Here is a 25,240-nt window from a genome sequence, read left to right on the forward strand (position 1 = left end):
TCAGCATCAAGTGACTCCATGAGAATCCTACCTACAAAGAGGACTATTTCATTTATGTTAGGTAGAATGCCCAGAGGGGACTGGGCGGTCTCGTGGCCTGGAACCCCTACAGATTTTATTTTTTTCTCCAGCCTTCTGGAGTTTTTTTTTGTTTTTTCTGTCCACCCTGGCCATCAGACCTTACTCCTTTTCTATGTTAACTACTGTTGTCTTATTTTAATTTCTTATTTTGCCTTTTATTTTTCTTTTCTTCATTATGTAAAGCGCTTTGAGATACTTTTTGTATGAAAATGTGCTATATAAATAAATGTTGTTGTTGTTACATTTATCAATACCTTTGAGGATTTTGAAGATCTGGATTTGGTTCCCCACACAGTCTCCTCTGCTCAAGACTAAACAGGTTTTATTCTCTGAGTCTATCTGACTACGGCTTGTCCTTAATTCCTGTGATGCACGTGGTTGCTCTCCTCTGCACAGCTTCAAGTGCTGTGTCTTTGTTGTACTCCAGATGTGAACTTTAAGAGCACCTATAATAAAACCATGACTAATTTAAGTAAACTGATTTATCTTTTTTGTTAAATAAAATGATGTTATTTACTTTTATACATTCTTGTCCTCATGTTGCTGGAGAGTGCTGATTAGTGACAGTGTGAGGGACAGCCAGGGCATTATCTCTCCTGGATTGCTAGATGGCAAACCCACCTTGCTTGTGACAGTACTATGGTTTCCCACAGGGGGCATCATTGGAATTCGAGTTCTTTGAATCAGCCCTGTTGAGTGCCGTGGGTACTGCCAGGGGGTGCTATAGGGACTGAGGAGCCCTACTTAATGGGGCTCCCACCTTACCCGAAGTGCTTTCTAGATAAGTCTTCGGGTTACTGGAAGTACTTCCAGGGATTACTTAAAAGGAGCTGCCTGCCACTGCTCCAGGAGCCAGAGTCGGGAGAAAGATGGAGAGGCCTGCTGGTGGAAGAGTAGAGGCAGAAGGAAAGACAGAGGTAAGGAAAACACAGAAAGGAGAAGGATGAGAATTGCCTTATTCATTGTGCTTGGTGCTTTTGTACTGTGTGCTGATTTTAAAGCCTGTGCACTGTGCTGAACTTGTGTCGGGTTTGGGGAACTGGAGTGCCCCCAGCAGGTCACAGTCGTAAGGCCAAGTTTCAATTTCAATATAGCTGCACTGGCAACTTCAAAATTGTGAAACGTGAAGCTCATTAAAAAGAGTTTTTAGGGGCAGAAAACAAGACTTACATTGCTACCTAAAGTCTCATTCAATCTTCCATGTTTACCTGCATTTTATTTCCTACAGCTGTGTAGTACAGGTTGTAGCCGCAGGAGTGTAAGGCGAGTTCTAGCACAACTCAAACGCATGCCGAAAGAAATTTCTAAGTCCAAAAGTTTGTTTTAAAATATTTAGTGAAAATTCAAAGCAAATAATCCACACAAGAATAAAGAAAAATATTATCTTCTCTAAACTTAGCTTTCTTGTAAAACTTTAGTTGTTTCTATACTTAAGATTCTTTACTTCTTCTGTAGGCTTTAAACGTACGGCGCAGCACATTCCATTAAGTTCTTTGTCTTTCATGTTACTTGGCACACAAAACACGCACGGCACGGTTTAAAACCATGTGCCCTCTATGCCTTACACATGGCAAGGCTGATCACTAACTGAAAATAATGTTTAGTCAGAGAGGCTAGAAATATTTAGAATATACCAATTCAATTCAGTTTATGGGGGTTATAAGAACTTCCCATAGATTATGCACTAATATTTAGTAAAACATTCATATAACTTAAATAACTAGCAAATGGCTCTTACACAGGTAATGACCCACACAGCAGCAAAATCAATCCTCTGTACGCCTTCATTCACATCACCATGAAGACACAATGAGCTCTTTAAAAAAATGTGACATACTGAATATTTTCTACAGAAAGACACACCAAAATGACCATCATAAAAACTACTGTGTTTTCTCTGCAGGAAATCTCAGTATGCTGTGTAAGAAACAAGGGTTAAAGTGCTGGGGAACCACCTTGTTATTTGGTTTAATAGCAAAGAAAAAATTAAAGGTTCAAATAACATAAGAAACGATGAAATGGACACTATGTGGTTGTGGTAAATGAGGCTGCATTGCTGAAGGAACTCTGTCCTCTTCAGTCACAGGTTTAAAACTATCCACAAACGTCTTGTCTGGCAGTCTCCTAAATACCCGTCGGATTGGAAGTATCTGGGCAGCTATAAGAAGTGACATGAGATGTCTCTGCGTCTGTCTTCTTCAGTTCTACAAATGAAAGGAGACAATGAGTTAGTGACTGCACCACCTCTCACTGGGAGATTGAGGTTGCTACCTTGAAGTTGCTCCCTATGCACTCCTGTGAGATGATGGAAGGCCACTTGCTCCCCCACTCCACCCATCCCATTACCTAGCAAACTTGCCTTCCTGTTTCTTGATTCCTGTTTGTTCCATGCACAGTAGATCTTGGAGTTTCATTTCTGTCTGCAATGCATCTTTAGGATGGTGATCCCTAAGATCTTCATCATAACTGGCAAAGTTAGTGTCTTCTTATTAGTACAAAAACATTGCATGTCACATGACAGGAAATGATAAAGGTGACTTTTTTTCTTTTCAAAGGGCATCTTTATTTAAATGCTAAAAGATAGGGAAACATATGCAGGAAAACACTTCCAGACAAGAAATTAGCACATATTTTTGTGTTAAAGACATGAGTTTCACAGGAAACAAATGTCCGTTTGGTTTGCAAACTTTTTTTTTTTTTTTTGTGAAAAATTCATTTTCACCTGTCTCATTTCAGTCATCTTGGTTGAACATGTAAGTAGGAAGCTTACTCTGTTCTGTGTGTGTGGGTGTGACAGTACTACTGCTACTAAAACTAAGTAGAAATATGTAACACTGGGCATGTGTAACTCTAAATCTTAATTTCTCTTTAAAATTCATATCCTGTAGCCCTGGTTTCAGCCTAGTCGCTCTTCTCTGGTCTTTCTCCAGTGCTGCTATGTCCTTTTTGTAGCCTGGAGACCAAAACTGTACACAGTACTCCAAATGTGGCTTAACCAGTTAGATGAGGTATACCAATGCTAAGGGGAAAGAGATATCAAATATGAAATAGTTTTTACATTTATTCTATTACCTGTTTTTGACAGGTAACACAGCTAGTAAACCTATAAATTCTCACCATAATTTTTTTCTTTGCCTAACATCCAATCTGCAACCATGTCTGCTTCAATAGGACGTTCTTCCCACATTACAGTTGTCCTCCTGTCATTCATATAAAACAGCTGATTTAAATTCTTGAACATACAGGAGTCTATTCTCTTGCTAAATTTCACTGCAGCCCCATAACTGATGTATGCGTCTATGTTGAATTTTTATCTAGGACTATATGGTAGGCTCTACTGGTTCTTCCCTCTCTATGGCAACTGACTCATCATCTCTACTTATTTAAAAATGAACCTAAATATGAGTTGGATGTTAGCAGAAGGCTGCATTGATGTTCCTGTAAACACGCGTATCTCATTCAGTCAGAATGTGAAGGTTTATTTGGGGGGGAAGCAAATACGGTTGGCTGTTATCCCTCTACAAAGCTGCCCTGAAATAGCCGAGCTTGAAAAGGAGTTGCTTTAGAAAGCTCACATGCAAAGGAGAGCCTGCCTTGTCTTCAGTTTTCATATTGTTCTTGGTGTGTTTTTGTTTATCCTTTACTTTAAAATCATAGACCATCTATTACAAATACAATTTGAATATTCTCATCCTATACATGGTGGTTCCAGTCTTGCATCAATGATGCTAGGTTAGAATTCAGCATGGACCATCTGTAACATATAGTACTCTGAAAATGAATGGCTGACTTGTCGGTTCAGTAAATTGGTTCTGTTCTTGTAGCCAGCAAGCTCTGATAATGCAGCGCTCCAGATAACTGCCATGACCTGATGTGCTTTGTTGTGCAGTGGCAGACTGTCAAGTGTTCAAGTCATGCTGCACTGACCTGGTGAGCCGTATGCTTTATAATCTATAAGATTTTCTTTGTGATTTTTATTGATTAGCTTGAACAAAAGCCAAAATGATTCAAATCTTTGTCTCTTAAGCCCTTGAAGCATTTCTCTTTCACTTTAAGGCGCAGACCATTTTCATAAGAATTATTTCAGTAATGTTGCTTTTGCTTTTCTGTTGAATACAGTATGCTGTACATAGTACCCAATACCTGTGTAATTTATTTGTAATTACAGCACACAAAGTATGTTCTACTTTAAAATATGTTGATCATTATGGCTGAAAATGGAAATGATTTTCAAGTGAAAAAATATTATATAGCAATCCTTTGCAATTCGTGGAGGTTAGGGGTGCAGGACCCCAGTAAATACATTTTAGGCTCACGATTACTGTATATCCTAAGTTTATTGCACTAGATTTGATACAAAAACTTGTGTGAAACGCAAGATACTGTAAATTGATCACTGTGCAGGCAAATCACGTGTGTAAGACTCGCTGCCAAGATAAAGATGCATGGCATCCCCCAGATAAAATGCATACTTTAGCTCAGCAGCTCTTTAATGAACTGTAACTTTTTATAAAAGTTTAATTGCAATAAATGTGTATATATATTTATAGTAGTAAATGAAAAAAATGTTTAATATTACAGATACAAAGGAAATCCAACAATACACTAAGCATAAAACGATAGACATTCTCAACATAGTCCAGTTTTACATGTGCAGGTTATGGTATTGCAGTTAAGAAGTAAAATCTTTAATCAGTAGCCTCCTCATAGTTATGTAAAGTTTCTTCCTACCATTATATTGATGTGTGTGAAGATCTGTTGAAGTTAGGAGCACTTCCAGACATATAAATATACATAAAGATATTTTTCAACCCAGGATAAGAATATAAATCCAGAGAAAAGTGTATTATAATCCAATTATGCAGTGAAGCATTGAAGGAAAAAGACACCAATGACTGAGAACTTGCTGGCTTGTTATGGCTCACTTTTAAAACTAGTACCCTTTCACCCAGAAGACCTCACAGCAACCCTGGAAGCTGCCCAGCGAAACAAAATTCCAGAGGCTGCTGGGATTTGTAGTCCATTTAAGTGGCAGGGCTAGAATGTTGTCTGTGGTTTTGAGCAATAGGTTGCAAAACTCACATTGTTTTCCATTCAGTTATTGATGACAAAACCAGGCGGATCTGTGAATCGTAAACCAGCATATTGAAAGGGCCAACAAAAATTTTGGTTAGATGATTCCATAATATTTTGATAGAAAATAAAGACATAATGAGCACTGTGTTCATTCAAAATAATTACCACATTCTTACTAATCTGTGAACAAGCTAAAATAATGCAGATGTTTTGTTGCTCCCTTTACCTTTCCAGTTTATATATGGTGCTATATTTGTAACAACCAAGTCGACAGTAAGAGGTAATATCCAAATAAAAGTATTAAATTGAATATTGCAGCAGTGGACAATCCAAGCCATTTTAAAACTGCAGGGTAATCTGACTAAAATTCTGAAACATAAAATATTTTAAACTCATGGCTATAACTTCAAGCCCCTTCACCATCACCCCAAAGAGAAACACGATTCTATGATATTTGCAAGGATTTGAATAAATTACTTTTAAGCATTAAATAATTTCACAAGAGAAATTCCATTTATTATCAAGAGTGTATTTTTTCACATTAAAATAAAACTGTAATATATGCTTAACCCAAAGAAATGCTGGGATATTGTTAAAGGGTTTTTTAGACAATTTCTCAAAAGGTTATTATACAGCACAAGGTCTTTAATGAGAGGCAACTAGCAAAATCCCACATCAGCGTGCATTAAATAAGACTAATTTACCATAATGATACCTCTTCCACACTAAATACATCATTTTAATTTTCAAATAAAATTGAGTCTGTGCAATTACTGTGGTAAACAAGACAAATGACTAAGAGAATTACAGAATAAATGACTGTTGGTAGGATGTGAAGATGATGATTCACAATGGCTTGACAGAATTGGTCATCATTATTTTACTGTAAAAAAAATCAAATTCCGGAGAAACATTTAATGGTGTGCCTATTTCCTCATTGCACAAACCTCTACAATCAGCCCCTATTTTATTTTGTAATGCTTGGAATTCTAAAACACTGACAGATTTGCTAAGTAGGGAGGCTGCTATAACTCAGTTCTTCTGCATCTTGTTAAATAATCCATCCATTTTCAATAATCATCTAAACTGAGTAGCTAATATCTTAGCTACACTTTCCTAGTCTTGCAGAGCCGGGCATAAAACATACTTGTATGTCTGAAGACAACCACAAGTGAATTTGGCATAAAAATGGGTGGGAACAATTAAATGCTTCAATGAGTGTCACATTTCTAAACCAATCCAATGCCACATGAAGGTGGCGCTCAGAGTAGGGGTGGAGATTTAAACAGGAAAGACTAACAACAGACAGCAAGCCTGTGGTCATGATGGATAATCCTTTTATGGCTGAAAGACCCCCGTTAAACATTTAATTGTGTGCAGAGAAAACTTTACATCTCCTAAATATTGAAATAATGCGTTGCAAAGGAAAAACCTTTCTGTAAATCTGGAATATACTTTGGCATTCAAAGATATCACCAGAAGAGTAGTAAAGGTAAACAATGCAGTGCCACCAGCTTTATGTGGTGCCTGTCACTCTCACTTACGATATTACCGCAGTCAAATTTAGGTTGAAAGACACGGCAGCTAAATACACGAAAAGATGAACTGTAAAATGTGCATTTGCTACAGGAGATGCCATTTTCAGTCCTCAGTACACCCACATTGGAAAATGTGCCTAATGACACTGACACCACTACATCAGAACCACGGACGTGGCTGCACAGCACTCAGCATCTCATTGCACATACAAAGTAAGTTAACCTTACTGTGTAAATGGAAGCATTTTTAACATGTAGTATATATATATATATATATATATATATATATACTATATATATATATATATATGTATATATATATATATATATATATATATATATGTATATATACAGTATATATATATATATATATATATATATATATATATGGTTAAAATAGTTTTACTGTCAAATAATGCAAAGAGTACACGACACGTGTTTCACCCTAATTCTGGGCTCATCAGGCATAAACACTCTACTGCACTCCCTCTCGGGAATCGAACCTCGGACGTCAGCGCCAGAGTCGATGCCCCTAACGTTGCGCCACGGCGTGTGGTTTGTTTATTTGACAGCATGTAAATTGGGGTAATTACATTCACAGCATTCGTAGTCTGTGTCACAATCTGATTGTATGGGTGGTTACCCTACCAGGTAACACTTGTGGTTGGCCAGCAAGTCTGCTAACATCCATCACGGTGCCCTCAGTTGTGAGCCCAGAATTAGGGCGAAACACGTGTCGCATACTCTTTGCATTATTTGACAGTAAACTATTTCAACCATTCTATGATCTGCTTCTCACAACTGAGGGCACCATGGATGATGTTAGCAGACTTGCTGGCCAACCACAAGCGTTACCTGGTAGGTAACCACCCATACAATCAGATTGTGACACAGACTATGAATGCTGTGAATATATATATATATATATATATATATATATATATATATATATATATATATATATGTATCTGATTCCTAAACACTGTTTGCTACTGTTATACCATGTAGTGATAAATAGAATGAGAACAAGATTCAGGTGCTGAGATCTCGAGCTGGATGATAACAGCAATTTTACTTTTCTTTTTCCTCTCAGAGCCAAATCTTTTGTTCAGTTTCTTTTTCTCATTTGTCTCATAGTTACATTACATATCTAATACTTGAAAGAGAGATGAGACATGACAATGGCAAGCGTTTAAAGTTCACGGACTGGAGTAAATTGGGGACAGGCTTTTTTGGAAGACACTTTCTGAGTAAAGCCTTTCCAGGAGAAGATTTCACCACTTTTCACTATTAACTTTTTAATGAATTCTCCCCAGATATGTGTTCTCTTTTCGAGAGAAGACTAACACTTTTCTTACTGAGTGGTATCTTCTCATTTCCTTTTAGAATAGCCTGACTTTGACAGGGAATGGACTTAAAAAAACAGAGTGTCTGGTGTGAGACACAGAGAGTTTGATATCAGTTTGTCCAGCAGTTGATGTAAACTACCCATTGATGGAGAGTTGTTAGAAAAAGCTCATTCTATCTTATCTCAAATGATTGCATTGATATAAGGTGACTGGAAGATTGCTGCATTAACCTGAATGCTTAAAATAGTAAGAAGTGATGAGCGAAATAATTTACGTAAAATTAAATTCACCTTAAAAACGTATGCATTACCCTTTGGAAAAAAAATCTTAAAATATATTGTGTTTCGCAACTAGTGACATTTATCCTGTTAGTATACATATCTCACCTGCAAGCTTTTTCTTTATGACAAAAAGCAAGGCAGAGTGTGGAGAGGCGAGCACAACTACACAGCACTTACCTGAAACCACTTTGAACTCACTGCTAAATCCATTGGTCAGGGTGTGTGGCCATCGGTGAGTGTGTGGAAGGACCCTGGGTTGGATTGGATTACAGAATTTAGGAATGTGAACACAGATGGTGTTACCTCTAACCCCAAATGTGAGTTGCGGGCAGATAGGCAATGCTTGTATTTGCTTTGGCTCTTCTGTCTAGTTTGTGTCTTTTTGACTGATGGCAGAAGTAGGGAATTGTTAGTTTATTGTGCAAGCTTCTTCACCCTGGAAACCCCTTTGTACAACTCTGGAAGAACCAGGCATTTCCCTCACATGCGATAATACATAGAAGGTATTATAGCTCATGCTTACTGCTAATCAAGCAATTATTAATAAAGGAGGACCCAAAAGATGTAGTGAAAAATGAAATAAATAGTTACCAAAAATGCCATGATAAAAGAGGAAAAGTAATCACAAATCAACCTGAAACCCTCTCTGCATGAACGTTCTGTTGTACTCCTAAAGCAAATGGACATCACCTAGCAAGTGGACTGGCATAGAAGCAGAAAGTAATAATAATAATAATAATAAAGCATTTTATTTATAGAGCACTTTACATTTGTAGTAAATCTCAAAGTGCTACATAAAAATTTTGAACAAAGGCAAAACAAGTTAAAAACAGAGATAAAACAATAATAAGTAGTAGCATTTTGTTAATATGCTTTCCTAAATAGAAAAGTTTTTAGCTGTTTTTTTAAACAGCCCACAATCTGCTGTGTTCTCAAGTTCTCTGGTAGGGCATTCCACAGCCGTGGAGCAGCCACTGTAAAGGCTCGGTCACCCATTGTACGAAGTTTGGTCACAGGGGGCGAAGGGGGTAGGTATTTGCAAAATGGAGGTTTCTTGTAGTGGATTGTAATATAACGAGTTCCTTAAGATATTGTGGAGCATTTCCATGAATACACTGGTGAGTAAGCAGACAAAGTTTGCATTCAATACGGAGGTGAATAGGGAGCCAATGAAGTCCAAGAAAGTCCAATAGTTTTGTTAGTAGGACATTTTTGGACCTTAGATGCCACTGTTCTCTTAGCAAAGTTGTGCATAATAAGAACTATTATAACAAACTGCATGAAGATGACTACCAAATCTCATTAGCATCATTTCTGATTGTGAAGTCTACTTATGTTAAATGTTTATCCTTTAATTCTGTCATCCTGGTGCTCTCAATATACTGACATCTCTGACCAATCTGTGAGAGTCTCCTCCATTTCTGTGTTCATGAGCATAACTGGGGCTTTTTGAGAGGACCTATAATGTAGTCTTTGAAGGGTTGAGAGTGGCTGATGGGTAAACGTGAAGGATAATTTAGATTTAGCAATACTTACAGCTGTAGGATTCTGAGCCATTTTCATCGGATGCAACAAAATTACATAGCTGAAATAGAGATAATTAAACTGAGTAGGTGAGCTTGTACTCATTATGGAATTATGGAGAAGATCTAAAATGTAAAAACAAAGGTTAAAAAACAACTTATAAATTCAAGAAGAATTTAAATCAGCACTTATTAGCACAGTATGAAAAAAGAATAGTGCACTTGAAAAAAAACTCCTACAACTAGAAATACACAAGGAACTCAGTGATGCAAAAAGGATGTAAAGGTAGAACATTAAAACAATCTGCAGACTTGATTTAGTTTAAAATCGAGAGATCCCCATTCAAACCAAACTGAAAATGAGAGCCAAGGATAGGTTAAACATATTTGTTATTTTTGAATAAATGTGTCAGCCAAATATAGAAGAGTAAGAATGGATTAATTACCCTTCCAGGACTTTCCTAGTTATTTAGATTTGAACATAATATTTAGATATTGTGTGCCATTTAAATGAACCCAATGTGCGCCACAGTAACAAACCCCAAACCAAGCCATTTGTTACACTTGTCAGAACAAAATCCAAGATCCCATAGCATTTGGCAATGATCCTGGTGTCCCTATCATTGTAAATCATCAGGGGCCTCATGTATAAACGGTGCGTACGCACAGAAATGTTGCGTACGAACCTTTCCACGCTCAAATCGCGATGTATAAAACCTAAACTTGGCGTAAAGCCACGCACATTTCCACGGTAATTCATTCCTTGGCGTACGCAATTTATCCGCCCGGTTTTGCAGACTGGCGGCACCCAGTGTCAAAGCAGTGCTACTGTTCCTGTGTGATCACCCTTTCTTTCTTAAATCCACATTCCTGGCGCGGCTTTATGAATACACTGAAATTAACTGCATATTGTTTATTAGTGTAATCCATCTGATTGTAATTAATCTGTAGCAATATAATGGTCCAGGGAATAGCCATAGTATTCCAAATACCATAACTGCTTTAGCGTTGTAACTCTCACTGCATCTTCTTTCAGCTGATCCCATTAAGGCAGTGCTTCTCAAATAGTGGGGCGTGCCCCCAGGGGGGGCGCGTGGCTCCGTCAAGGGGGGCGCGTTTGACCTCGGGGAAAATGCTTTTTTATTTTTCTGTTTTGATTTTTTTTTACTGTTCTAGAATAAAGTGCAATACCACTCCACTACATTAAGGGGCAGTGGCGCTCTCATTGGCAGAGTGTGCGCAGGGAGCATTCGCTCGGTGGTGTAGGGGTTTTGTTTGCACTGAGCATGCGCGCTTTGCACACAGTACAAAGTATGAGTATGAAGTGTAGACACGAAGTGTAGCAGACCCTCAAGTGATATCATGAAAAAATTTTTAACAGGGATGAGAAGACAGGCGGAGAAAGAAGAAGATAAAGAGACAAACGAAAGTCTCCCGAAAGCTAAGACGAGGAAATATGACGAAGCGTATGTAGCGCTTGGCTTCACTGTGACTACGGTGGGAGACGAGGAAAGACCGGTGTGCTTACTGTGTCTAAAAATGTTGGCAGCGGACAGCATGAAGCCAAATAAATTAAGGCGTCACTTAAAGACATTACACCCTAATCACGCTGATAAGCCGCTTGAGTTTTTTCAGCGAAAACGTGTTGAATATTGCCAGCAATCATCCCGCTTTCTGACTGCTACTTCAGTAAACCAGCGAGCGTTGTTGGCATCATATAAGGTGGCGTACCAAATTGCTCAGTGCAAAAAACCCCACACCATAGCAGAAGAGCTGATACTGCCTGCAGTATTAGACATGGTCTCTGTCATGCTGGATGACGCAAGTGCTGCAAAAATAAAAACTATCCCTCTGTCAAATGACACTGTTGCTAGACGTATAAATGACATTGCTGACGATCTTAAAGAACAGCTGGTAGAAAAACTCAAAGATAAACGTTTTGCCTTACAATTTGATGAAGCAATTGACAGCAACAAAGACTGTTTGTTTATTGCTTATGTACGTTTTGAAATGACAAATTCCCTGTGTGAGGATCTACTTTTTTGTAAATATGTCAGAGACAGAGCCACAGCCGAAGAGCTATTCAAAATGCTAGACTGCTTCCTGACTGAGAATGGGCTAAAGTGGGATAACTGCATTGGTGTTTGCAGTGATGGTGCACAGACCATGGCAGGGATGAGAAAAGGACTTCGGACTCTCATAAAGAAGGCTTCACCTAATGCTGAGTGGACACACTGGATTTTACATAGAGAGGCACTGGCATCAAGGCACCTTTCCTCTGAATTAAGTGAGGTTATGACTGACATTGTAGGAGTAGTCAATTTAATAAAGACCAGACCACTAAAAACAAGAGTTTTCTCTGCTATCTGTGAGGAGATGGGAGCTGAACATCAAGCTGTGCTGTTTCACAGTGAAGCAAGGTGGCTGTCACGAGGAAAAGTGTTATCCCGAGTTTTTGAGCTCAGAGAAGAGATAAGAATGTTTTTTGGAGCAGGAGCACAAGTATGAAGTTGCAAGAAAGTTTAGTGATGAGAACTTTCTGATGAAACTTGCTTACCTGAGTGACATATTTGGAAAGCTCAATGAACTAAATCTACAGCTTCAAGGGAAAAATCAATACCTCCCTCAGGTCACAGACAAGATCAACTCTTTCACTCGAAAGCTTGCAATGTGGGGCAGGCGACTTGATGAAGGAAATACTGTGTCATTTGAGAACTTGCAGGAATTTGTTGACACTACTGACTATGATGTCACCTCAGTGATTCCATATTTTAAGCAGCATATTTCATCACTGATGGGATTCTTTACAAAGTACTTCCCTAAAAACAGTTCCCAGTATGACTGGGTGAGAGATCCTTTTAATGCACCAGCTCCAACTGGTTTTAGCCTTGCAGAGAAGGAGCAGTTCATAGAAATCACATCTGACTCCATATTGAGACTAAGTTTCACATCCCAGACACTGAATGAATTCTGGCTGAATGTGGAGAAGCAATATCCACTCTTAGGACAAAGAGCTGTGCACATTCTTCTTCCATTTGCAACTTCTTACTTGTGTGAGACTGGCTTCTCTGCTGTTGCTGCTCTGAAAAGCAAATACAGGTCCCGGCTACACATTGAGAAGGAGCTGAGAGTTGCTGTGTCCTGCTTCAAACCCCGCTTCGAAAAGCTGTGCATTGCAAAACGTGCTCATTGTAGCCATTAATCCAGACATCATCTCTGATTAAAAAATCAGCTCAAATTTTTTTTATATATTTTTGTTTTGCAGGTTAAAGTTTTTTTAATATTGTGCTCCTGAGTAAATGTTGGTGATCAGTTTGAATGCATTATTATTTATTGATTTTATGTATTTTTTTTCAGTATCATATGGTTTGACATGGTCAATCAAAAAATGTTTATAGTTTAATTAAGGATTTAATTTTTTTTTTAATTTAGAATGCACTTTAAATCTTTTCTGTTACATTTAATAAAGCTATTCTTTGTTGTAAATTGGTCCATATTTCTTTCTTTTTTTATTCTCTTATACGTTAATAAGGATACAGTGTTATGCAGAGGTGTACTTATAACAATTTTATAGACAAATGATACTATTTATAGTCGCGTGGGGGGCGCGAGATGTTTTCTTCTTCCTAGGGGGGGCATGACAGAAAATAATTGAGAAGCACTGCATTAAGGGTTGCCACAGCAGATCATCTTTTTCCACATTACTCTCACCGCACCACTTGGAGTATTTATATCACTGTATCTGAGTGGGAAATCACAGCAGCAGCTGATTGGAAAGAGAATTATCAGTACACAGCATGAAGCAGATGCTGCCTGAGCCACAGCAAACGCTTTAGTCCCTGTACGGACTTCGCGGTTTAGAAACAGTTTCATCCCAAGAACTCTAAACGCACTCAATCAGTCCATCAAGTGCTCCTTGTAGAACTGTTTGTACTTATAAGTACAATTACATCACTGTAAACTTGCACTACAGTTATAATATTGCACAACCTGCGCCACTTCATAAAGCGCGTATTTACATGTGATGACGGTATTCATTTCTAAGACGAAATGCAGCAAAACATGTTGATTATATTATACAGATAAAACTTTAACTTCATTTAAATAATCTGTATTGTTAATAATTAAACATGTGAGGACACGGTGCCGCAGCGCTAGCTAGTTCAGTAATTGTTCCTGCCTTGCGCTGTATTATTGCTGGTGCTGACGCGACACTGGAAAGATAGACGGATATAATAATTAAACACGTACTACTAAGATATTTCAATGTTCCTTAAAAGTTTTGAAGAATCGAAGTTCTAAGCTTACAGATGGCTTCACGTCTATTACATAGCTTATTGTGTGGCGATTGAGTTTTTGGAGAAAGAAAAGTAAGGACAGGAATTGGAGGTTAGTACGTTTGAAAGAGACAGTACTGCTGTGATAAATTATTTCATTGAAGGTCATGCATGGCGCAGCAAGCCTCTTGCGTGAGACATGAACAAGCACTGCGCCACCGTGTTCCCATGTTTAATAACATGCTTTCATTCCTATCATCATGAAAAAGATATCACGTATACATCTCAGTATTTTAATTATCCAGAGAGCTGTAATATCACGAATGTAATGGATTATGTGTCCTGTCGGAGAAAGAGAAAGTCCATTTAAAAAGCAGGTAGTGATTCACACACATAGAGCACATAGAAGATCAAATACAGAACAAAGCATTTAACATGCCACTTTAGTTACAATGGGATTTGAGAAACTAGTAAATTAAACGATTTTAAGATGAAGTTTATGATGTTCTACTTTAATGGCAAAATAAACTACATGATTAAAGTGGAAATTTCGAGATTAAAGTCGACATTTCGTGCTTTTTTCCCACTGTGTGCCTATGTTTTTTTGTTTGTACCCTAATAAACTTTCACATGACACTCAGACGGTGGGCTACGACTTGCCTTTTCACGGCGACTTTGATATGTGATTTCTTTTTTATTTCGGGCACTGTGCGACTTTGTGAAGTTGAGCCTTCGAGTTTCTCCGACACTATGTCACTCGATCAACTTTCTTTTGTTGATTATACCACTGTTTAAACCAACAAATAGTACGTTTTTCCTTTGCCTCCACTTGGTATTCGCTGAAATTCTTATATTTTCCCCCCTGCATTTCCCATTGTCTTTTCACAGAAGGCTATTTATATTGATTTGCATATTCAAAGATGCGTAATTCTGGGAGGAGTTGGGGTGGGACAGAAGGCGCGTGCACGTGTGTTACTTTTCACGCAAATCAGGATTTATGTAGTGGAAGAACGTGAAAGTATGCGTGCGCACAGATTCCTGCATCTGGATTTTTCTGTGCATACGCACAATCCCGCTTTTGTGCTTACGCCATGTTATAGTGTGAGTTCTACGCACGGCGTTATACATGAGGCCCCAGGACTCCAAATGTATGTCACTAGGAATGTTTTCCAGTCTTCCATTGTCCCCCACTACAATGCAGCTGCTCATTGTTTGCTGATAGAAGTCAACTCAGTTGGATCATTAACTTAAATACCTCATTCAAGAGAAGTCATGATAAGCTGAAGATTCCAGCATGCCTGTGTTGGCACATTGTGATGCCACAGCAGTTAGGTAACTAACTGCAGACATCTGTTGCTCAAGCAGTGTCAGCATCTGTCGGTCTCATTCATTGAGGGTCTGTTATTACCCACCAACTGCTTGTTGTAACATTGGGCTTTGGGTGGTTGCTCAATCAGCCTGTAACACTATTTTGCATGTTCCTGATTTAAAGGTGTTAGTCATCAGTACTAAAATATAAGTAATATGATTTTCCTAAACTGTTTCTAACCTTTACCTATTCTGTTTCTCTTCTCAGTATTCTCATGTGGTGCTTGGTGCCACTGCTCTACTGCCAAGTTGTTTGCCTGAATATGGAAAAGTCATCTTAGACAAAGGAGAACTTGTAGCGGGGCTACATAATAATAAGTATTTGAGTTTTTTTTTTGTCTGTGCTGAGTGCGCTTTGTTTTCATTGTCCCGTTTGCTGAACTATATGTGTGTATCAGTAAATGTTATCCCCGTAAGTGAAAAGGGGAAAGATGATGAAGGGAAACCGCAACCCAAGATGGAAATCACCTGTTGAATCCACCAGTTACATCCAGTACATTCTGTATTTAAACGAGAGGAGCGAAAGGCAAAGGAAGAAAGAAGGAGAGAAGAGAGAGAGAGACGAAAAAGAATAAGAATCATTTACACATCCATATTTCATCTCATTTCCGTTCATCGTGCAATTCCATTACTTGCATCTGAAGTATCTGAACCATTATCATGACTGCCAGCGCCGAGAAACCCTGGGGTTTGGATACATATCAACCATTGCTGAGGACACTTATGGTGAGGTCATTTTTTTGTATTGTTGGGAGGAAGCAATATATCACATCAGCCAATATTCAACTGTTACCGGACTTTACTAGCTTTTGGACTCATTTATCACTTTTATTTCCATTGCTGTTTATCATTCATCTGTGTTTGTGTTTCATGTTTATTTGTTTATTACTTAGGGCAAGGAGAGGGTTTTGTAAATATTGTGTTTTCGTTTAATAATTATTCACTGGAGTAATTAGGTTAGTTGTGGTGTGTGTGGACATACATATATATTATTAAATATTCATCTGTCTTAGTGTGTATTTATATTTTTCATTGTCAATATATCCGTTTTTGGTTTTACATATCTGTCTACTGTTTGCTGGTTATTTTGTCATGTCAGGATAATTAAGACAATCTGTAAGAAGTAAGACTTGTTACTGTCTCGAGTGTCTTCAGGCTAATCCAAGGAAATAGTCTTGGTAGTGTAGTGGCTGGTCTGCGTAAGGGGTCGGCCGTTACAAACTGGTATCATGGGATAGATGGGTCCTTTCATCAGAATGGCTAGCTTAGCACTGAGTCAGCTATAAAATGTCCAGTAGGGGTGAGGCAGTTAGTTGGCCAAAGTCTTCAGTACTCTGATTGTTTCTGGTTTGTCCTGACTCCTTTTTCTACAATCTGGCCGTAGTTGTACAATTAACTGATGAGCAGATATTGTTCTTTTCATTTATGTTAATTGGTTTATATTTTGTTTTTGATGTATTTTAACAAATCTGTATCCATATACACTAACCAGCCACTTTATTAGGTACAATTTGTTAGTACCGGATAGGACCCTTATTTGCCTTTAGAACTGCCGTAATTCTTCAAGATTCAATAAGGTGCTGGAAACATTCCTCGGGGATTTGGTCCATATTGACATAATAGCGTCACAGAGTTGCTGCAGATATGTAGGCTGCACATCTACATTACAAAGTAATTAGACTGAAATCTGGTGAATTTGGAGGCCATTTGTCTACAGTGAACTCATTGTCATGTTCCAGAAGCCAGTTTGAGATGACTTGAGCTTTGTGACATGGCTCGTTATCCTGCTGGAAGTAGCTATCAGAAGATGGGTACACTGTGGATGGACAAGGTCAGCAACAATACTCAGGTAGGCTGTGACATTTTTAAATGATACTCAATTGGTACTAAGGAGATCTAAGTGTGCCATGAAATTAACCCCAACACCATTACACCACCACTACCAGCGTGAACCGTTGATGCAGGGCAGGAAGGATCTATATTTTCTTGTTGTTGACACCAAATTTTGACCCAACCATCCAAATATTGCAGCAGAAATCAGGACTCATCCGACCAGGCAATGTTTTTCCAATTTTCTATTGTCCCATTTTGATGAGCCCTTGTGAATTGCAGTCTCGGTGGCCTCTTCTTAGCTGACAGGAGTGACACCCCATTTGGTCTCCTGCTTCTGTAGCCCAGCTGTTTCAAAGTTAGATGTGTTATTTGTTCAGAGATGCTCTTCTGCATACCTCGATTGTAACTACTGTTGCCTTTCTATCAGCTAGAAAGCTTCTATCCTCTCACCTCTGGCATCAACAAGACCAGAGAACTGCTGCTCATTGGATATTTACCTTTTTCTGACCATTCTCTGCAAACCCTAGAGATGGTTGTGTGTGAAAATCCCAGTATATCAGCAGTTTCTGAAATACTTAAACCAGCCCGTCTGGCACCAACAACCATACCATTTTCAAAGTCTCTTAAATCACCTTTCCTCCTCATTCTAATGCTTGGTTTGAACCTCAGCACTGAGTTGCTGCCATGTGATTGTCTCATTAGATATTTGCATTAACAAGCACTTAGATATACCTAATTAAATGATTGGTGAATGTATGTGATAATTCTGCAACTAGAGAATGGAAAAAAATTTGGGGAGGGCAATTCAGAGGAGGACCTCTTTCCAGGTAAGTTGGATGTTCAATGGGTGTCAAAAATGGGGTAAATACAATACACAAAACAGAACACAAGTAATTCTCTTCACAGAGCTAGATGAGTAATCTACGTTTCATTGTCACCTCAGAAATACAATACAACAGTTCAAATTACTTTGTTCTTGCACAGCGCTCCTCACCAAGTGCAGGCATGGTGTGCCACGACAACTCTCAAGGCACAATGTAAGAATAGATTATATCACTCACTAAATACAGAACTATCACATATAGGGATACATAGTTGTTAACATTTGTCAAAAACAAAGTAGGAACTAATTAATATAAATGAAAAACAACAATATCTGTCCATCAGTTATTTGTAAAACCACACCCAGATTGCAGAAAAGGAATCAGATGAGCCAGACACATTCAGTGTCCTGGAGACCTCGACCAAAAAGCCACCTCCCTCAAACTGGCCATTCTACAGCAGAGTCAATGCGGAATAGATTAGAATAGATTATATTTCACACTGAAAAAAAACTTTAATACAGTGGAACCTCTAGATACGAGTTTAATTCGTTCAAGCACTGAGCTTGTATAGCGAATTTCTCGTATCTAGAACAAACTTCCCCATTGAAAATAATGGAAATCCAGTTAATCCGTTCCGCACCCCAAATATATTAACATAAAAATCAATTTTCCTAACAAATAACACTGATAAATTATATATACTGTAGTCTACCTTTAATAAATAACACTGGTAAATAATATAACTGATTATTAAAAGAATCAAAACAGGTGTCCAAAGTGCAGTAGAGCATTCAATAAATCTTTAAATAAATAATCCTTAAAACAGTTGTGAAGTGGAGGTTTAAAATACACAAGAATAACAATCCTTTAACACGAGGTTAAAACGTCAAAAGGATGCAGTCTTTAAAAAACACATGACAATCCCCGGTGCTGCTTCTCTGTTAGCGTCTCACCTGCGGGCTCTGCAACAGGCGAGACACTCTTAGTGCAGCTGACCTTCTCTACACCGTCCTGCTTCAGCTGTTTGGCTCGCCTGTTCAGCTACACGCGAGCCTGCACTTGCTCGCTCGCTCGCTCTCCCGCACCGCCTGCCTGCCTGCCTGCCTGCCTGCGCTCTCTCTCCTCTCTTTTCTTTTACTTCTTCTCCCCCTTAACCGGCTTGCGCTTCTCTATATATGCGGGGAGGACATGGCAGGTGCAGCCCATCAGCCACAGGAACAATCATGGATGTGGGCAGTTTCCCACCTGTGCACTTAAGTGAGAAATGCAGACACCGCAGATCGCGGCTCGCAACTGCTACCACGCCCCCTCGCTAAGCCGCGAGCTATACCCACAGCCTGGCTTGTGGCTCGTTACGTGAGTCAATGCTCGCATTTAGATCTGAATTTTTCGCTCATACTTTCCTCGTATTTTGAATTTCTCGTATACAGAGGTGATCGTATCTCGAGGTTCCACTGTATACATGTATAAGGATACAGATTTATTGAAATACATCAAAAACAAAGTAGAAACTAATTAACATAAATGAACCCCGAGCATCTCTGAGGCTCAGAATTCTATGTAAAAAAGGTTAAGCCCAAGTGTCTCTCAAGTTAAGCTGTTTTGATCTGCTCTAAAGTGTTCAGCTCAAATAATATTCAGTATTCAGTTGCCATGTATCAAATAAAATGACACAATGCAGCAAACAAATGATGAACATTTGTATGCAATTTGTATAAATTCATAAACTATTCATGAGTGGGGCAGAGCCTTCAAACAAACATGGTGTGTAAATGAAAAGCTGTAAAACCAGTTTAAGAACAAATTGAAACTGAACCATTAGCTTAATCAAACGATAGTGATGACTATGCGAATGATCATCAGACTTTGACACCGATAATGAAACTGACGCATATGGTGCTGTACTTCAAAACACCATGATATGCCTGGTGAACTGTAATGCTGCAGCAGATTGCCATATCTACATGGCAATCAGGCAAAAAGATTGCAATGAAATTGAAGCACAAGATAGACATTAGCCCCTTAAGCACTGTTCACAATGCAGTAACTTTTTAATGTTCATGTGTAGAGGAAATGTGGAACTCACTAAGCCATGCTGCGCTGTGGTAGACTACAATAACACAATGGTCAGCATTTATCATGCAGCTCAGGCAATGACAATCTACACTCTTGTACACAAGGAACTGAAATAATATAGGAATGTGCATAAAGAAACACACTTCTATTGTCCCAATTGTGATGTCTGGATGTACAATAATGACTGTTTCAAAAAATATCACACGCAGGATGTGTACTAATTCTGCAACATTACAGCAGTGGACTCTAGACATACCCATCCTATTGTATTTATGTTGAAGTTTTGGAATTGTCAGGAACAGCTGGCACCCTTGCCCGGCCATGATACCCTCAACACGGAAGGATGGGGGAAACAGCATGCATGGAGCATTGTCTCCCCCAGACTTCTAGAAGGCAGCTTCTCTGGGTTACAGCAGCACCACGCTTTCCCACAGGGCATCATGGGAACTAGTGTTCTTGGACTCAGCCATGTTGTGTTTTGCCGTGAGTGCCACCAGGGGGTGCTGTGGGGACTAACGAGCCCTACTTTGCCAGGCTCCAGCCTAACCCGGATGAGTACCCAGACCACGATTAAGGGACACTGGAAATACTCCTGGGTTTCACATAAAAGGAGCTGCCTGCTACTGTTCAAGGAGCCAGAGTCGCAAGGAAGGAGACAAAGCTTGCTGGGAGAAGCAGATGAGGCAGTTTCAAATAGAGAGGAAAAGAAAGGCAAAGACGATAGTTTTTGTGTGCTTTTGCTTTATACTTGTGTTGGTCATGGGAAATGATTATGTGAAGAGTTTCCCACAAATAAAAAGGCTTTGCTTGCAGCACTTGTGTTCAGAGCCTGCCTGTGTCGGATGTTTGGGGAGCTGGTGTGCCCCCTGGTGGTCATGGTATTTTAATGTTTCTGTTACATATAATCACATTTTTCTTGTTGAATGAAAGTCAATGTTTTGTCTCCTTTTTCTGGGAGTAAACATAATGCTAAACAGGCTCCTGTAGTGAGATGTTCTTTATATTTTAATGTTATGTATTTAAATTTGTTTTGTTGTAATAATTTTTATTGATTCAAGGAATTTAACACACACATAAAGGAGGTCAATTGAAAAAGTGAAAAGCTATACCCTAAACAGCACCCAGTACTGCACCCACAAGACTACCCCCATACTACAATCCCACTTAGACCCTCACAGCAGAGCCCAAACCACAAAAATGCAGAGATGAACAGAGGGAAAATAATTAGGTAACAAAAATATAATGCATACTGGCAAACAAACCTAAGAATGCTGAAACTGCAATGTCAATGGGCATTAAAAAGTAAAGTGTTCATTGTTGAAACTGAGGTAGACCAATTCTGAATGAATTCTAAAGGTGCTGTGATGGATGGCCAGCTAAATATTCCGGCCCACACCTCCAGGCCGCCAGGTGGAGCCCTCCCAACAGCATGGAGGTTCCCCGAATTCCAGCAGGGCCTTATGGACCTTGTAGTTTGTATACACAGCCCTGCTGGATACCTTGGGGACCACCGGGAGTCGCTGTAGGGAGGCTGTCGGACTCTTACGTGCCCTATAACCCGGAAGTGCGTCATGATCACATGAAAAGAAGAAACGACGTGCTACCGGGTTGAAGAAACGGACTTTTACCCTGACCCGGAAGTAATGAGAACTTGTGGATTGTGGTACAGGAACACTTCCGGGTCGGGGAATATAAAAGGACCATGGGAAAGCCCAGATGTTGAGCTGAGTTGGGAGGCAGGGTGGCTAAGCGTCTGGGAGTGGAGGATTGAGTATTGTTTATTGTATTGATTATTGTTTATTAGAGAAGTGTGGAGTAGTGGTGCTTTGTGCACATTTATTATTATAATAAACCATTATTTGGACTTTTATCTGTTGTCTGACGTCTGGTCTGAGGGTTCAAGGGGTCACGGAGACCTTAATCTGTCACAGTGCTTCATTAATCTGAGAGGTGGACGGTGGAATTAGATTAAAAAAGGAAAATCACCAATTGCTGAAGGAAAGAAACTCAGGAGATTTCCATCGAGAGGCAGAGAAGTAACTGAGTTGCTACAATGCTAAGATGGGACATTTGTGGAAGAAATTACCTTTACCTTTGAATAATTTGTCTTTTGTTAATAAACCAGGCAGGAGGAAGCGTAATCAGGCATCTTCATTTCTCTTCATGAAAAGGGCGTGCCCCGTTACAGCAAGCATTTTTATAGGCTGCATGTCATTACACAACATTTCCACAAACATCAGATATTTGTCTTTATTGGTGCAAAATACTCTTGCATCAGTTACTAGCCAGTTTTTGCCGCCATATTTCAGACATTTCAAACCCATATTTTACCCCTTCTATGGCTATATCTGTTGTGATGGAACCAGTACACCAGTAACACAACCACACAAACATAGTCCCAGGTTCAAATAAAGGGTGGTTTAATTATCCACAATTCCTCAGTTAAGTACAAAGTATAAATCACAGGTTCTCTCTCTTCCACAATTCACTACACAATACGCCTCCTCTATTCTTCTGTCACCACCGCACTGCCCTCCTCCACTTGAGCGGTACTCTCTATCTTTTTAGTTCCGACTCACCTGGATAAGGGTGTTTGTTGAGGACCCAGGAGTAATTCTTGTGCCAGGGCTGTTGGCCGTTGGAAGTACTTCTGGGTCACACAGAAGTCCCATATAATAGGGAGCACATCTTCCTGCAGCGCCCTCTTGCGGCACCCACAGGCCTCAGCAGGGCTGCTCTGCCAGACTACATTTCCCTGCATTCCCTGCTCGTTCCCAAATGGGCTGCTGCATTCTAGCATACCGGGGGAATGAAAAGCCAGTCCTTCCTTGTCCTTTCATTTCTCTCTGGCCAGAGAAGGTATTAAGCATATGTCCGTTTGGGATACCTGTCCATTTGTTTGGGGCTCCACGCCTGGGTAAGGAATCATTTCCTCTGGCTGGGATGTCCATCCATCCATTAGGGCAGCCTTGTCTGGGTGCGACATCCTCCCCTCTTTTGGCCAGAATGCCTTTCTATTCACTCAGGGCCTCCCATCGGGGTAAGGGAAATTCCCGACTTCTTGCCGGGATGCCTGTCTATCCTGTGTGCCTCCCTAGACTGTGCATGTGGTAATGGTCACTTATCGGCGTAAGTAACCTTAAACGCTTTGCTTATTTCCCTTTCCAAAGACAATTCAAATCTTCACACCTATGCTTAGCTAGCTCAAACAGACTGCCTGCTTAATTTCACAGGCTCTGCTTCAGCAACCTCTTAACTGCACTTAGCAACTGCAAGCTTTAGCTTTTAACTAAGTTCCTGATTTTGCATTTTACTTATGCTTCCCTAATGCTACAGAGATACCTTTATTTTACTTATACTTAAATTATTTTTCCACACAGTTCCTACTGGTGATAGATGAGGGAGAGTTTTGAAAAGGTCCAACAGAGGCAGAGTTTGAGGAATTGGAATGATGCTTACAGACAAGAAAGGAAGAAAGAAAGTGGCTATCTGCAACCAGAAAGAGAAAAAAGGAAGGCAATGCTAGAACATATGGAAGAAGGTGCCAGGTAAATCAAGGGGACACAAATAACAAAGTGAATCAAGGGAAAGATCCATGGGGAGCAGGGTAAATTCTATGAATTATTTTGAGTTGGTTGGTAATTAGGGCATTGTAATATTACAATTTATGGTGTTTGACTTGGGATGTGATGTAGCAGTATGCTTGAAAAAAAAAATTTATGATTTGTCTGCTCCCATCCCGCTATAAATGTCAAACTCTGCCCTTGCTGTTATCCACAATGTTGAGGTTGTCACAGACTTTGCAGTCAAATAAAGGTGAACTGGTGAAAGTAAGAATATCTATTTGAGTGGAAGCTTTGTCTCCATGAGGTTTTTATTTTTTGATTTTTTCCTTCCAAGGATCCAATTTATATAAACTGCATACATTCTGGATAAGTGGAATTTTAGATGGGCTGCAGTGATATTTTGGCATTTGTTTTGATTCTGTGTGACGTGAAGCGTTTCTGAGCAAAGAACTTAAAACCCTCTCAGCCCAAAGACGTGCACGGCAGTATAAAGCCATGCACAGCAGTAGCAGCCGGCCTGCTCACCTTTGCGTTGGACTGGGAATTGTGGGTAGACTTGGGTAGACAATTCAAGTTCCCAGACCATCTTACACCAACTTCTTTGAGGCCAGACATGGTGTTGACATCTGCCTCTTCAAGGCAGGTGTTTATAGTGGAATTGACAGTCCCTCGGGAGGACCACATTGAAGAGGCTAATGAAACAAAAGCGGTCGAAGTACCATGAGCTGGTAGAGCAATGCCGAGGGAGTGGCTGGAATGCTCGTTGTGAGTCCATTGAGGTGGGGTGTAGAGGCTTTCCTGGCCGCTCTTTGTGCAAGGTCTACAACCTGCTTAGCATCACAGGAGCTGCAAAAAGGAGAGCTATAAAGTCTACCATAGAGGGTGCACAGAGGGTCTCAAGATGGATTTGGATCAGGAGGTCTGAATTGTGGGCTATTGCTGCTGGGACACCATCTAGGGCCTCATAAACCCTGGTTGGCTCACCTGAGTGACAGTGCCTGATGTTGCGAGATCTGAAACACCCAATGACCTCAGGAAACATCTCTGATAATGTGTCCCAGCGCATCTTTGAACCCCCTCTATTCACCATATCACTGCCATCTTGCAGCAGCTTCACTGGCTTCCAGTTAAGTTCTGCTTTCAATTCAAAATTCTTCTGTTAACATTTAAGGCGCTCCACAACCTTACCCCTCCATATCTGTCTGACCTCCTCCATGTTGTCATTCCCTCCCGTACCCTTAGATCCTTTTCCTCCATCCACTTGACTGTCCCCTTCGTCCGTCTTACCACCATGGGGAGCAGAGCATTCAGTTACTCTGCTCCCCAGCTCTGGAACTCACTAACATCTGAGCTTAGAAATATTGAATCATTCTCACTTTTCAAATCTAAACTTAAAACACATTTTTTTAAGACTACTTTATCTCTTTGATTACAATTGCTCTGTCTGA

At 39.7% G+C, this 25,240-nt stretch overlaps 1 protein-coding gene across 1 annotated transcript in view; it reads left to right on the plus strand.

The window, feature by feature from the left end:
- The window catches only part of LOC114654090 (SCAN domain-containing protein 3-like), a 412,012-nt gene extending 399,656 nt beyond the window's left edge, over nt 1-12,356 (plus strand). Inside the window, exon 2 of the mRNA XM_028804509.2 lies at nt 10,903-12,356. Coding sequence (XP_028660342.2) covers nt 11,211-12,356 — 1,146 coding nt within the window. The 5' untranslated portion in view covers nt 10,903-11,210. The remainder of the gene's footprint in view (nt 1-10,902) is intronic.
- Nucleotides 12,357-25,240: the final 12,884 nt, after the last annotated feature.

Source organism: Erpetoichthys calabaricus, chromosome 7 (genome assembly GCF_900747795.2).
Source record: "Erpetoichthys calabaricus chromosome 7, fErpCal1.3, whole genome shotgun sequence".
Lineage (NCBI taxonomy): Eukaryota > Metazoa > Chordata > Cladistia > Polypteriformes > Polypteridae > Erpetoichthys > Erpetoichthys calabaricus.